We start from the raw sequence: 13,010 nt of genomic DNA on the forward strand, positions 1-13,010 counted from the left end.
TAGATGGATGGATGGGGAGGATCGATTGGCCTGAATGAGTGAGTGAGAGAGGGAAACACACACACACACACACATACACACCACCTTGTTTGAATTCATTCATTCACTTGAATGAGTGTGTGTCTATTAATTTGTTTTTTTTTAATTAATGGTGTCTTGAAGGTGGGTGGTTTATCGATGAACTTCAAATTTTTTTCGAATCTTTCGATCGATCGGTGAGGTCGTTGATTGTTTGAAAAACCAACAATCGACGTTGATGAGCTGTCATGTCATTATCTGATTCCTATGAAGAATATCTCAACCTACAAGTACGAGTATGTAGGTTCCCAACACTCACCGACTGTCTTCCAATGAATGACTCAACAATCAATGACTCAACAACCAGCTTGGATCATCATTTATTCGATCAGCAAGGAGCACTATCACTATCATGTTGGATTCTTGTTGCTGTTGCTGTTGTTGCCCTTTCTCTTCTTGTTGTTGTCGCTCGTGTCTGTGTTGGGGGGAGTGCTGTTGGACGATATGTTTGGAACAGCTGTCATTGTTGTTGTTGATGTTGTAGTTGTTGGAATTGTTGGAGTTGATGATGTTGTTGAGGTGATTGTACCAGTGGGTAATGTTGGCGATGATACTGGAACACCAACACCACTGGAGTGCACCATTCCTGTTGTAGTCGCTATGATCATGTCCTCCATGAACTCATTCAAATCGATACCTTCCTCTCGCATCGTGGTCAACTCCTTCTCAAACATCTTCTCTTCGAAAAAGTGTGGACCTTCCAATCTAATGCCCTCCATTAAATCGTCGTCACGTGACTCTGACAGACAACTGGTGGTGGAGCCAATCGATGATCCTCTCCTGCTGAGCTTGGCCGACGAGCTAACGCTCTCCTCGACCTCGCCAGACACATTGGGTCGCGTCTGATCATCCTCATATCGCTTGAGGCTCTCTAGCTGCTGGATCAAGTAGTCCTGAGGGCGCTCGACATCGCTCGTATGGCTGTACTCCGAGTCTGACCTCTCCAGCCTATCGTTGGTCGACTTGCCCAGTCGTGCGGCTCGCTTGAGTCGCCGCAGTAGCCGCTTGCTGGTCTTGGCCGTTCGATGGTCGCTGTTGTCCAGGCGTTTCAGACGTTGTTTGAGCCGCTTCTCTTGGTGGAAGTTGGTGGAGAAGTTGACGGCCTCGATGATAAAGGCCACGACCAGGTTTAGCACGCAGATCACTGTGAGGAAGTAGAACGAGCAGAAGTAGAGGATGGACCAGGGGCTGGTCGCCGTCACCGCCGCATAGAATAGTATGAGCCAGTTGTTGACAACCATCAGGTAGAACATTGTGATCATCGCTGAGCCCATATCATCAAAGTTGGCAAAGTCATAATAGTTTGATTGATCGTATAATGTACCATTGAGTACTGGATTGCCACGATAGAATACTCCACTGTATGCCCATATTCCAATTACGGAATACAAGTAATACATCATAAAGATGATCACAATGAAGTTGGTAAATATGAATACAATATTTGCCAGTGATCTCAAGAAGCTTCGCATGCTGTTACAGTTGATTGTTTGATTGATTGTTTGAGTTAGTGAGTGAGTTGAGTGATTGGGCCTACTGCCACACTTGGTGCACATACCTCTTGACGGCGGATAGAAGTCTAAACATTCTGATGAAGCGGAATATACATGCCAGACGAAGCATTGTTATTGGGTCGCCATGGTCTTTGAGTGCTCCTTCAATCACAATCTTGCCAATCAATGATATAGTAATGATTGAAAGGTTGAATCTAAGATGATGGCGAGTCAGTATGATTGAATGCATGAATGAACCGGCCGGCCTGGGTGTTACTACATACATGATCCAAAAGTTATTGATTGAATGATGAGCAGATATCTTGAGGAATATCTCAATGATTGAGAAGACGAGTAGGATGCTATCGAGTATCTCTGTCCATTGTGGATGGTAGAGGTCCCTCGCCCCTACCATTACATAGGTGATGACTGCCGCATTGACATAGAGCAGCAGACAAACACATAGTTCGAATAGCCAATGCTTGGTGAATGGTTTGATCCTGCCACTTTGTACATAGTTCTTGGCACTGATCAATCTGTTTTGTACACGTTTGAACATGGATGTTGTGTCGTGCTCGTGCTCCACAGTCTGTTGCTCCATGTTCGCATCTATTGTCACTGGACTGGGTGTTTGTTGTTGGTCCCCAACAATGTCCAGCTCGACCCCTCCATCGCCTCCATGTTGTCCATGTCCAATGTCGTCGCCATCACCATCTGGTATGCTGGGAAGTGAAAGATGGGCCTGTGATTTGGCATATTTGTCGCCAGAGTGTCGACCAATGGAGCTTGGAGGTGTGTCGTTTGGAGTAGCAGTTGGCGTAACAGGCTCTTCCTTGTCCGCAACATCCTGATCAGGCTGATGCTGCTGTTGTTGTTGCTGTTGCTGTTGCTGTGGTCGTCGTTGTTTGTGTTGTTGTTGTCGTTTGGAAGGTGATTGGCTCTTGGCCTTGCCATGTTCATAGAAGTAAGGTGGTATCTCGGGATACTCAAAGTCCAAGTGATGCACGCAGGCAGAGTTGTTGAACAACGAACGGTTGGAGAGGAGCTCACGGATGTTGTGTCCACCGCCCACCCCGTCATCGGTCCTGAGCTCATTGAATATCTTCTGCTTCTTCTCCATCAATTTCTTCTTTGCCAATGATTTGACACGACTGCGCTCGAGGAAGAACACATCGCACATGGCAAAGAACTCGCGGATGTTGAGGTAGCCGTTGGCGTCGGTGTCGATCAGGTCAAAGGTGGCTGAGGCCTCGTCCGCCGTCGCCTGTGGCTCGAGTAGTTTGTAAATGTGCTCCCATTGATCCAGTCCAATGACGCCAGTCTTATCGTAGTCAAGGATGATGAATGCCGCGAGCAGGGCAGTGCGACGTCGTCGGAAGTTGTTCTTTGTCTCCATCAGCACCGCCTTGCGGAATGATCTGTACACAAAGGCGATCATAAAGTTAATGCCAAGGAATAGTCCCAGTGAGAGATACACAATGAAGAAAACGCTGTACCACTTGTTCTTGAAGTATGCGGGGAACATTACATCGGGGAAGTTGGCCGTCGTCACCATGACCATGTTGTTCAAGAATGATTGAAGGATGGTGTCTGAGAGAGAGGAGTGTGTTAGGGCAAGGGTTGGGGTCGATGGCTTCGCGTGCGCGGGTGTACTCACCATAATAGTCGGATTGATCTGTGGCGCCATTGGAGAATAGGATTGAGAATAGGACTGATGAGAGGAAGATGTAGGTGAAGAAGACAAGGCTGATTGGTGCCATGCGATAGAATGTGTATATGAGCTGAAGGGCCAGGTCGCGCGTGAATCGATCATAGTCAAAGATGTAAAAGACGCGAAAGAGTCGAGAGATGCGTATGCTGTCCGTGCCATATGACTCTAGGATCTCGGCCACGAGTATGTCAATGACGTTGGCCACCAACAGCGCACCCTTGACCCAGTTCCAGTGGTTTCGACGCGCTTGTGCACCATAGACATAGAAGCGCAGTGCCAGCTCCCCGCCCAGTATGGCCAGGAAGATGAGCTCGACGCCAAGCACAACGCGTGGGTAGTAATTGTGCAGTGTTGGCTTCTCAAAGTATGTGAGCGCCAGCAGTCCGAGACAGGGCAGCAAGAATAGTATGCGCACCAAGGTGTGGAAGTAGAGCTTGTAGAGTGTGAGCTGCGGGCGCGTCAACAGATGGTTTGGATCACGATAGTTGATGGCGTCCAGGATGAGGATGTTGGCAATGTAGTATCGACGTGCGTGCTCTTCATGTGTGATCTCATTCTGTTTGATTGCCTCGCCCTGTGACGACGCCTCAATGACGTAGTCGGAGGCTTGATTCGCCTGCTCGTTGGCCTTTGTATGAATGAAGTCCTCGTCTGCAAACTGAGGGATAAGCGGTCGGGACAGCCGCTGATTCGGTATCACCGAGATCTCGTCACGAAACTGAACGATCTTGAGTTTGGGCTTGTTGACGGACGGATTGAAAGCGGCAGGCGGCAGTGGAGGTGGCACGGGCGATGCGAATGGTGGAGTCACGTGATCAATATGAATGTTAACTTGTTGTTGTTGTTGTGTCTGTTGTTGCTTTGACTTTGATGGTGCGCCGATTGCCACTCCACTAGTGTCACTGAGTGTTCGTTTGAGATACTTTCGCTTGGGAGTGGCTTCGCTTGGGGACCATGTTGTCGTCGATGAACTAAGCCCTGGGAATGAGGGCAGAGCAGACTTTATCTTTGTGAGTTTTGAGCTTGGTGATGATGAAGGTGCCACCGATGTCCTAGGTATATTTCCATCCCAACTCTCTGGTAACTCTTCAACATATAAGTAACTATTGTTGTTATTGTTATTATTGTTGTTATTGTTGTTATTGTTGTTGTCTAGGTTTGATGATGATGAAGATGGTAGGGTAGTTGAAGACCTCTTATTTAGACTTGAACTTGTTGTTGGAGGTGAGGCCATGTTGAATTGGGAAGTCCCAATAGCAGTCACAATCAATTATAATATCGAATGTTGTTATAACGTTATATGTTGTCGATCCCATAGACGATACAATAGTATTGATAGTTATATATTATCTGTATCTTTACTATCTATTACTACACTCGCGAGTATCATGCACTTTAGTTCATCCACCTTCAATGGGCTATGTTCATTCAAGTCAAAGTCGAGACGTCGTTTCAAAAAGGATTGACTTGAACTTTGTAGAAGTTGTTTGTTTGTGTGTTATGAATGAGAGTGTGGGTGAAACAGACGTTTGAGTGGTTTGTCTCGGACTCAACGCATGATTCACACACTCCATCTCATTCATAATTATGTCTTGGCAATCAATCAAATCAAATCAATCACTTTACAATTACACATATATACATGTTATACATATATATTAATTAGTTACTACACAATATATTAAGTTATATATAATAATACATATATATATATATTAATTAGCAAAGATAGATAAGATAAGATTGATTGAGTTGTGTCACGATCTTGATAGACAACAACAACAACTACAATTAATATTGTGTGATTCAATAATCAACAATGACAACATTGGCATTGAAGAATATGATATTGATGGTTGGTGCAACAGGTGTATTACTGTTTGCATTGTTAATGAGCTATGAGTTCATTGAGCTACTCACCAATATCTTCTACTCTGGTGTCTTGTTGATAATGGTCGGATTCTTTTATCAGAACAGAGACAATGCCAAAGTTGTACTATCATTCTTATTCGATATAAAGTTGGATGATGGTGATCAATCAACTTCATCAACATCATCAACAACATCAAAATCACAATCAATCTTATCATCATCATCAACATCAACAACATCAATAACCAATGGTGATGTATCATCATCTACAACCTTGACATCACCTACATTGGACAAGGTCGGAGTTGGAGCAACATTGACAAACAGTAATAGTGGAGCACTGTTTGGTGAGACATCTAGAAGCATGCGCAAGTCCGACAAGGAGATCATCGATCAATTGTATGAACAGATAAAGGAGTTGAACTTGTCATTCTTCAACGAGCGAATGTCCAGCGACAAGGAGAGACTGGCACTGCAGCAGAAGCTAAAGACGATTGAGGCCGCCGCCACCGACGCCAATCAGGAGCGCGCCAAGTGGAAGGTGGCCGCCGAGCAGCAAAAGGCCAAGAACAATGAGTTGATAAAGGATCGCGATCATCACGTGTCCTCCGAGCAGAAGTACCAGTCAAAGGTGGCCGACTATGAGAAGCGTGAGAGGAACTGGACCGACAACGAGAAGACGCTCGTCAAGAAGGTCTCGGAGCTGAAGGATACCAACTCGACTCTCAAGAGGGACGTGGACGACAGGACGAAGCGCATATCAAAGTTGGAGGATCAGGTGGTCAAGCTTCAGAAGCAGCTGGCTGCCGCCACGGCCTCGGACGGCAAGGAGATGCAGGTGATCAGTAGCAGCACCAGCAGCAGCTTTGGCAGCTACGGTGCATCCAACCAAACGATGCTCAGCACGCCACTCGCACAGCAGATGCAGTCAATGTCGCCCAGCGAATCGCCTAGCACATCACCTGAGTCCGTCATCACGTCGATGCCCATGGTCATATCGACCAGCGTGACTGCGGCGATGCCTCAGCCAACCGCGTCGCTCTCCATGAACCCCCAGTTGGTCAACACATCCAACAATGGATTGTTTGGACTGCGCGACTCCTCTGACGACGAGGACGACAGCTCGCCCCCATCAGACACACCCAAGCAGCTTAAGAACCTGTTCAAGAAGGTCAAGAGCGGCTCGTCCAAGATCATCAACAAGGCGCAGACCCACTTGAACAAACATCTGCACACAGAGTTCTTCACGCCGCCAATCACCACAGCGACAAACCAGCCTCCTACGACAAAGAAGCTGCCAGAGACCCCACCCGCGACCCCCTCCAAGGACAAGGTGGCAAAGGATATCTTTGGTGACCCAGCCACAGCTCTGGCCACTAACGAGCCATTCATGGTGGGCAACACAAGTGACGGGGCTTCAGACAACTCAAAGAGCATACCCGACATATTCGTCTTTGAGGGCGAGGAGGAGACACTCAAAGACTCGACATCTCTATCTGAGCTCCTTAGTGGCGGCGATGACCTCAACTTCTCACTGGCCTCACTGATCGACACCACAAGCACCAGTGCACACGGCAGCGGCGACACAGTAGGCGATCTGTTTGCATGCATCAAGGAGTACTCGATCAAGGAGTCCGAGAATAAGGCGGGCCTGCGACGTGCCAAGAAGAAGCCACTCACACCAAACGCAAGCATGATGGAGGATGTCTCGTTCGCCGTCTTCCCCTTCAATGGCTCAAGCGAGATGGCACTGTTTGGTGTTTGCGATGGTCATGCTGGACGCGAGGCTGCCGACTTGGCCTGCAAGTTATTCCCTATCGAGATCGCCAAGATCATCAACAGTCAACCAAACCACTGCGAAGGATGTGACGTGTCCGACTTGTTTGTTCAAGCCTTTGCCGAAGTCGACAGGCTCATGAAGGAGGAGTGTCAATACGTAGGATGTACAGCTACCGTCGCCTTTGTTTGGACCTACAATGGCGGTAGATATCTTCAGGTGGCCAATGTTGGTGACTCTTCTGCTTTCATATGGTATGATAGATTGATTGATTGATTGTGATTGGAATGATCCCATACTAACATTCCCTTTCACATCCACCCTCTTTAGTCGAAGCGGTTCAGCAGTAGAGATGACATTTGATCACAAAGCAAGCCATCCATTGGAGAAGAAGAGAATGATTGAAGCTGGTATTCCAGTGACTGATCAACAGACGAGAATCAATGGAGTGGCCGTGAGCAGGTCACTGGGCAATCACTTTATCAAGGACCAGAAGATTGGTATGATTGGCGAGCCACACCTCTCCAAACCAATCCTACTGCACGACTTTGACACATTCCTGGTGATGGCCTCTGATGGCCTGTGGGATGTCGTAAGTGGAGATCGTGCCATTGAGATTGGACACGAGATCATATCAAGCAGAGGCGCACAATCAATTGCCTCTACACTATTGCAGACAGGTCTGCAGTTCACCGATTGTAAAGATAATGTCACAGTTATCGTTGTAAAATTATAAATAGCGCTTATGTTTATCGATGAAGATGTCTATGATTGATTGATTCAGTCAAGTGTGTCCTTCTTTGTCAGTCTAGTCATAGTTATAACTAGACTAGGCTATCTATTATTATGTATGTGTACGAATAGGTGTACACAATCGCAAGGAAGGGATTCAAATAATTATCCAAAAGTTATTTGAAAGTGGATTTTGATGGGTTTGATCAATCCACTGGCAAAAGGTGTGTGAAAGTGATCATTCCATTTAGGCTCTTGAGTGTCATTGTAACTTCATCTTCATTAATTACATTTATAACTAAACATACATACTAATATAACAATGTCAGAGACTTGCCCAACTTGCGACAAGAGAGTTTACGCTGCAGAGGTTTGTACTAACGACTGGGATGATCCCTTGATATCACTCAACCACACTGACACCTGATCAATCAATCAATCAATCAATCAACCATTCAATAGTGGATCCACTGCCTTGACAAGCACTACCACAAGCTGTGCTTCCAATGCACTCACTGCCACAAGATATTGGAGAAGGGTAACTTCTCTGAGCACGGTGGTCAACCATACTGCAAGACTGTAGGTCATCCATAACACTCCATTCACAGGCAGCAACAGCATATTGACCATGACCATGACCACCTATAGGACTACGACAGAATGTTCAGACAGAAGGGTTACGGACATGGTGGTGTCACTGACTCTTTCAACCCAGCTGAGAAGACTGATCAAGCTCCAGTTGAGCCAGTTGCCGAGACTTTCTCCAAGCCTGTCTTTGAGGAGAAGATCGATCTGTTCCCAACCAACTGTCCAAGATGTGGAAAGAAGGCCTACGAGAATGAGAAGAAGGTCTTTAACTCGAGAGACTGGCATAAAACGTATGCGATCAGCTGATCAATCAGGCAGGATGGATGGATGGTGGAGGCAAGATGGAGTTGACTGGATGGACAGAAGGATGGATGGCGGAGGCTGGAATGAAAGGATGGAGGCATGGAGAGGGATGGAAAGAGGACCTAAGGAGGCAAGTAGTGATCGCGTTCATAGACTAACAAACTATAACACTCAACCAATTACAGATGCTTCACCTGCTTCATGTGCAAGAAGAGCTTGGTGAGTGGACAATATTCAGAGAGGAACGGACTCATCTTCTGTCCCCGTTGCTACGAGTCTAAGTATGGAGCCAAGGGGTATGTATTATTAATGGATGGTTATGAATGTGGATTGAATGGTTACTAACATTGTCGATGTGGACATACACATACATCACAGCTTCGGATTCGGTGGTGCCACTGTACTTCATTAAATCGATCAATCAATGTATCCTCGGCAGGACCAACAACAATCACCATCATTCAAGATACATCCTTGTAATGCATAAACTATATTGTTTATTGATCAATGTCTTGCCTCTCTCTCTTTGGTGTTTTGTTGGAGGAGGTATGAGTATGAATGATAAATACATAACTAACAAACTAACTGGATATGAATATGAATATGGATATGGATGATAGTGATGATGACCACCAGGTCAGAATTTAGTAGATCCACTCATCATCATCATCATCCTCGTCCTCCTCTTCGTGATGGGGGGGCATCTCTCCCATGTGCTTTAGTCTGTCCTCCATGGCATCAATGAGAATCTCGGCCATGGTCTTGGTGGCGGGCTCAACAAGGACCTTGGGGTTTGGCAGTGGCTTGGTTGTGTCGACTGGACGCAATGTAACTGGTTTTCTCAAACTCTCAAGGACTGCATCTCTACTGTCTTCAGCTGGTGGAGGAGGCATTGATTGACCAACGGGTGCCTCTGCCTGAGCTGATACAGCGACACCGTCATTGATTGATGGCAACTGCATCTTTGGCTTAGGTGCTCCACAATTGGCAATTGGAGGACGAGGTGGTGGAGGTGGAATATCAGAAGGTGCTGCCAGAGTCTCCACCACTGTAGGACTTGGCATCAATGGCCTCGGAAGACTCTGAAGACCCATTGTCTCCTCTTGTAACACCTTTGGCAATGGAGGTTTGATTGAGGGGAGAGGAGGTTGCGATTGTATCACTGGTGATGATGACGATTGCAAGATAGTCTGTGGGATCTTTGGTGGTGGAGGTGGCACTCTGGCACTGGGCTTGTTGGTAACAAAGGTCTCAGGGATGTTCCTGATCTCGGGACCATTCTCTCCCCTTCCTATATGGCCCTCATGCCTGAATCCAGTTGGAGCAGAGATATCCAATGGTTTGTCATTTGTGGAAGAAATATCATTCTTATGTAATATCTTTGACAAGAATCCACTCTTTGACTTCTTTGATTGAGAAGCTTGATGTTGCTGTTGCTGTTGCTGTTGTTGGACTAATGATTGATTATAATTAATATCATCATGATTATACAGTGACTGTATCTTCATTAACATACTCTTAACCTTTGGAATGATATTGAGTATCTTTGTTTGGAAGTCCAATGCTTCTTCCACACTCACGAAAGAGAGTCCAAAGACAGCACTGTCACCCTCAAACGTATGGAAGAAGTCCCTCTGTCTCTGATACTCAAACCTTTCATAGATCTCTTGTTCGAATATGGTCTTGGTCGTCTATCCATGTATGTATGTTAGTGATGAGTATGATCAAACGTCCAATCAACGAAAGTTTGAACATACTTGGAGGTCAACGATTCTGATGTAATGTGCCTTTTCAAGTCGATGGTAGACGATTGAGATTGCACCTTGGATACCGGTATAGTCCCATTTGCCATTGAATCCTTGATACAATTTGGCAACAGTCAATGCGATTAAATCACAACTGCTTCCATTCACAAAGGAAACCTTTCCTCTTTCCTGTTCATTCAATGTTTGAACTGCTGGCATCTTCTTATTCTTTCTTCTTCTTCTTTCTTATTATAACTCTTCTATTACTATTACAATGTATAAATAATACTACTACAATGATATGGTATGTTATCTTTGATCAACTATGTAAATATAAGTCAATGTTCCAACTTGGTGCCTATTTGTGATTCTTTCTGATCCTGGTGGAGTGGGAAAAGATTTCAACGAACTGTTGTTCAATTCAAATAATGAAGAATACTGTATATCTCAAACATTTATTGATCAATCACATGACAAACTAGATATCGACAATATGGATAATAGTGATGATGTTGATCAACACTTAGATGTCCCACTCGTCATCTTCTTCATCCTCCTCCTCTTGGTGCATCTCTCCCATGTGCTTACGTCTGGCCTCCATGGCAGCACTGAGAGACTGAACAAGGGTCTTGTTGGCGGGCTCACCAAGCTCCTTGAGGTTGGGAAGTGGCTTGGTGGTGTCGACTGGATGCAATGCAACTCCCTTGCGGATCGAGTCCAAGAATGCATCACGACTGTCAACAGCGGGAGGAGGCATTGGTTGACGAGCTGGTGCTGGTGCTGGTGCCTCTCCCTGTGCTGAGGCAGCGCCACCATCATCATTGACTGATGGCAACTGCATCCTTGGCTTGGGTGCGGCAGACTTGGTGGGTGGAAGAGGAGGTGGTGGAGGTGGTGGAATTCCTCCGGATGGTGCCACCATTGACTCCATGGACTCCACGGACTCAATTGTTGGACTTGGCATCGATGGCCTCTGAGGAACCAGTGGCTTCTGCAGACCCATTGCCTCCTCCTGCAACTCCTTTGGCAGTGGTGGGTGGTTGGGAGGGATTGGTGGATGCGATTGATACTGCATCACGGGTGATGATGACGATTGAGTGTAGGTCTGGGTCGTCATTGATGGTGGAGGAGGAGGTGGCATCATGGTTGACCTACCAGGCTGCTGTCTCGATGGTGGAGGGTAGTTCATCGATGGAGGTGGATAGTTCATTGAAGGAGGTGGAGGAGGTGGCGCCCTGGAGCCCGGCTGCTGCTGGGTAGCCATGGTCTCACCAATGACACTGTAGATGAACTGGGCAGTCTCTGGATTCTTGAGGTCTCTCCTCTTGATTCCAGCCTGCTGGAACAACTGCTGCCACTCGGGAGGGATGTTCTTGATCTCGAAACCATTCTCTCCCCATCCTATATGACTCTCATGCTTGAATCCAGTTGGACCAGAGATATCCATTGGTTTGTCACTTGCAGCCGTATTATCATTCTTGTGTAATATCTTTGAGAAGAATCCATTCTTTGACTTCTTTGGTTGAGCAGCTTGTTGTTGTTGTCCTAAGGATTGATTATAATTAATATCCGATGATACTTGAGTTGAATCACCCTGTTTCTTATCATGATGATGAAACAAATGCATCTTTTAAATAATATAATAGAATAAATAATGTATATACAAATAATAATAATAACTTAATAATAATAATAATTGTCTACCTTCTTAACTTACTCTTAACCTTTGGAATTATGTTGAGTATCTTTGCTTGGAAGTCGTAGGCTTCGTCCACACTCACGAAAGAGAGTCCAAAGACAGCACTGTCACCCTCGAAAGTATGGAAGAAGTCTCTTTGTCTTTGATACTCAAACCTTTCATAGATCTCTTGCTCGAATATAGTCTTTGTCGTCTGTCAATTCAATGGATAATTTAGGTGTGTTGGTGTGAGTGAGTGTGTGTGGGTGGACAGGAGGGGGTATGTTCAACAACTTCGCTCTCAATGAAGAGTGAGAGAGGACATCCAATCCTAGGATTCTCTACTTCTCAACTTGAACAAGAATGAATGTATACATACTTGGAGGTCAACGATTCTGATGTAAAGTGCCTTTTCAACTCGATTGTAGACTATTGAGATTGCACCTTGGATACCGGTGTACTCCCATTTGCAATTGAATCCTTGATACAATCTAGCAACTGTCAATGCAATCACATCACAACTACTTCCATTTACAAAAGCAACCTTTCCTCTTTCCTGTTCATTCAAAGTTTGAACAGCTGGCATCTTATTCTATATCTTCTTCTTTGTCTACTACTAATATTTATTAAACTAATCTAATTTATATAATAATATAGTATTTGATGATGATCAATAAAACAAACTAGGAACTATTCAGATGAAGACAAGACAGGACAGGACAGGACATACACAATACAGATAACAATTGATATAACGTAGGAAATAGTGTGAGCTAGTTTCAATGAACACAAAGGGGTTTGTTCACTTAAAGAGCATAATTATAACTCACACTCTGACTTTATTATTATATGTTTGACACACTTAATCATATACAGATACATGTAAACGTATTACTTCCAATCGATTTATGTATAGGTATATATATACCAAATAATAATAAGGATTGTGGGGATTAAATAATAATAATAATAATTGATAAGATAAGCTTCTGATGTTACTTTTGAATTGTATTGTTATAATGTACACTACATT

General features: G+C 45.1%; 5 protein-coding genes across 5 annotated transcripts; 2 read left to right on the forward strand and 3 right to left on the reverse strand.

Annotated features, from left to right (window-relative positions):
- Positions 1-428: 428 nt before the first annotated feature.
- Positions 429-4,516, reverse strand: SAMD00019534_093590 (hypothetical protein; the record flags this gene model as incomplete). The annotated part of the gene is made up of 4 exons (XM_012895284.1): positions 429-1,551; positions 1,637-1,786; positions 1,856-3,161; positions 3,229-4,516. The coding sequence occupies 4 exons, from the start codon at positions 4,514-4,516 to the stop codon at positions 429-431; spliced, it is 3,867 nt and encodes a 1,288-aa protein (XP_012750738.1).
- A 585-nt stretch (positions 4,517-5,101) lies between these two features.
- Positions 5,102-7,667, forward strand: SAMD00019534_093600 (hypothetical protein; the record flags this gene model as incomplete). The annotated part of the gene is made up of 2 exons (XM_012895285.1): positions 5,102-7,185; positions 7,262-7,667. 2 exons carry the CDS (start codon positions 5,102-5,104, stop codon positions 7,665-7,667), a joined length of 2,490 nt encoding a protein of 829 aa, XP_012750739.1.
- A 318-nt stretch (positions 7,668-7,985) lies between these two features.
- Positions 7,986-8,966, forward strand: SAMD00019534_093610 (hypothetical protein; the record flags this gene model as incomplete). Its single annotated transcript, XM_012895286.1, has 5 exons — positions 7,986-8,033; positions 8,126-8,242; positions 8,312-8,541; positions 8,740-8,850; positions 8,933-8,966. The coding sequence occupies 5 exons, from the start codon at positions 7,986-7,988 to the stop codon at positions 8,964-8,966; spliced, it is 540 nt and encodes a 179-aa protein (XP_012750740.1).
- A 232-nt stretch (positions 8,967-9,198) lies between these two features.
- On the reverse strand, positions 9,199-10,518 carry SAMD00019534_093620 (hypothetical protein; the record flags this gene model as incomplete). The annotated part of the gene is made up of 3 exons (XM_012895287.1): positions 9,199-10,007; positions 10,071-10,245; positions 10,312-10,518. 3 exons carry the CDS (start codon positions 10,516-10,518, stop codon positions 9,199-9,201), a joined length of 1,191 nt encoding a protein of 396 aa, XP_012750741.1.
- A 304-nt stretch (positions 10,519-10,822) lies between these two features.
- On the reverse strand, positions 10,823-12,563 carry SAMD00019534_093630 (hypothetical protein; the record flags this gene model as incomplete). Its single annotated transcript, XM_012895288.1, has 3 exons — positions 10,823-11,844; positions 12,017-12,191; positions 12,357-12,563. The coding sequence occupies 3 exons, from the start codon at positions 12,561-12,563 to the stop codon at positions 10,823-10,825; spliced, it is 1,404 nt and encodes a 467-aa protein (XP_012750742.1).
- Positions 12,564-13,010: the final 447 nt, after the last annotated feature.

Source organism: Acytostelium subglobosum, assembly GCF_000787575.1.
Source record: "Acytostelium subglobosum LB1 DNA, scaffold: scaffold22, whole genome shotgun sequence".
NCBI lineage: Eukaryota > Evosea > Eumycetozoa > Acytosteliales > Acytosteliaceae > Acytostelium > Acytostelium subglobosum.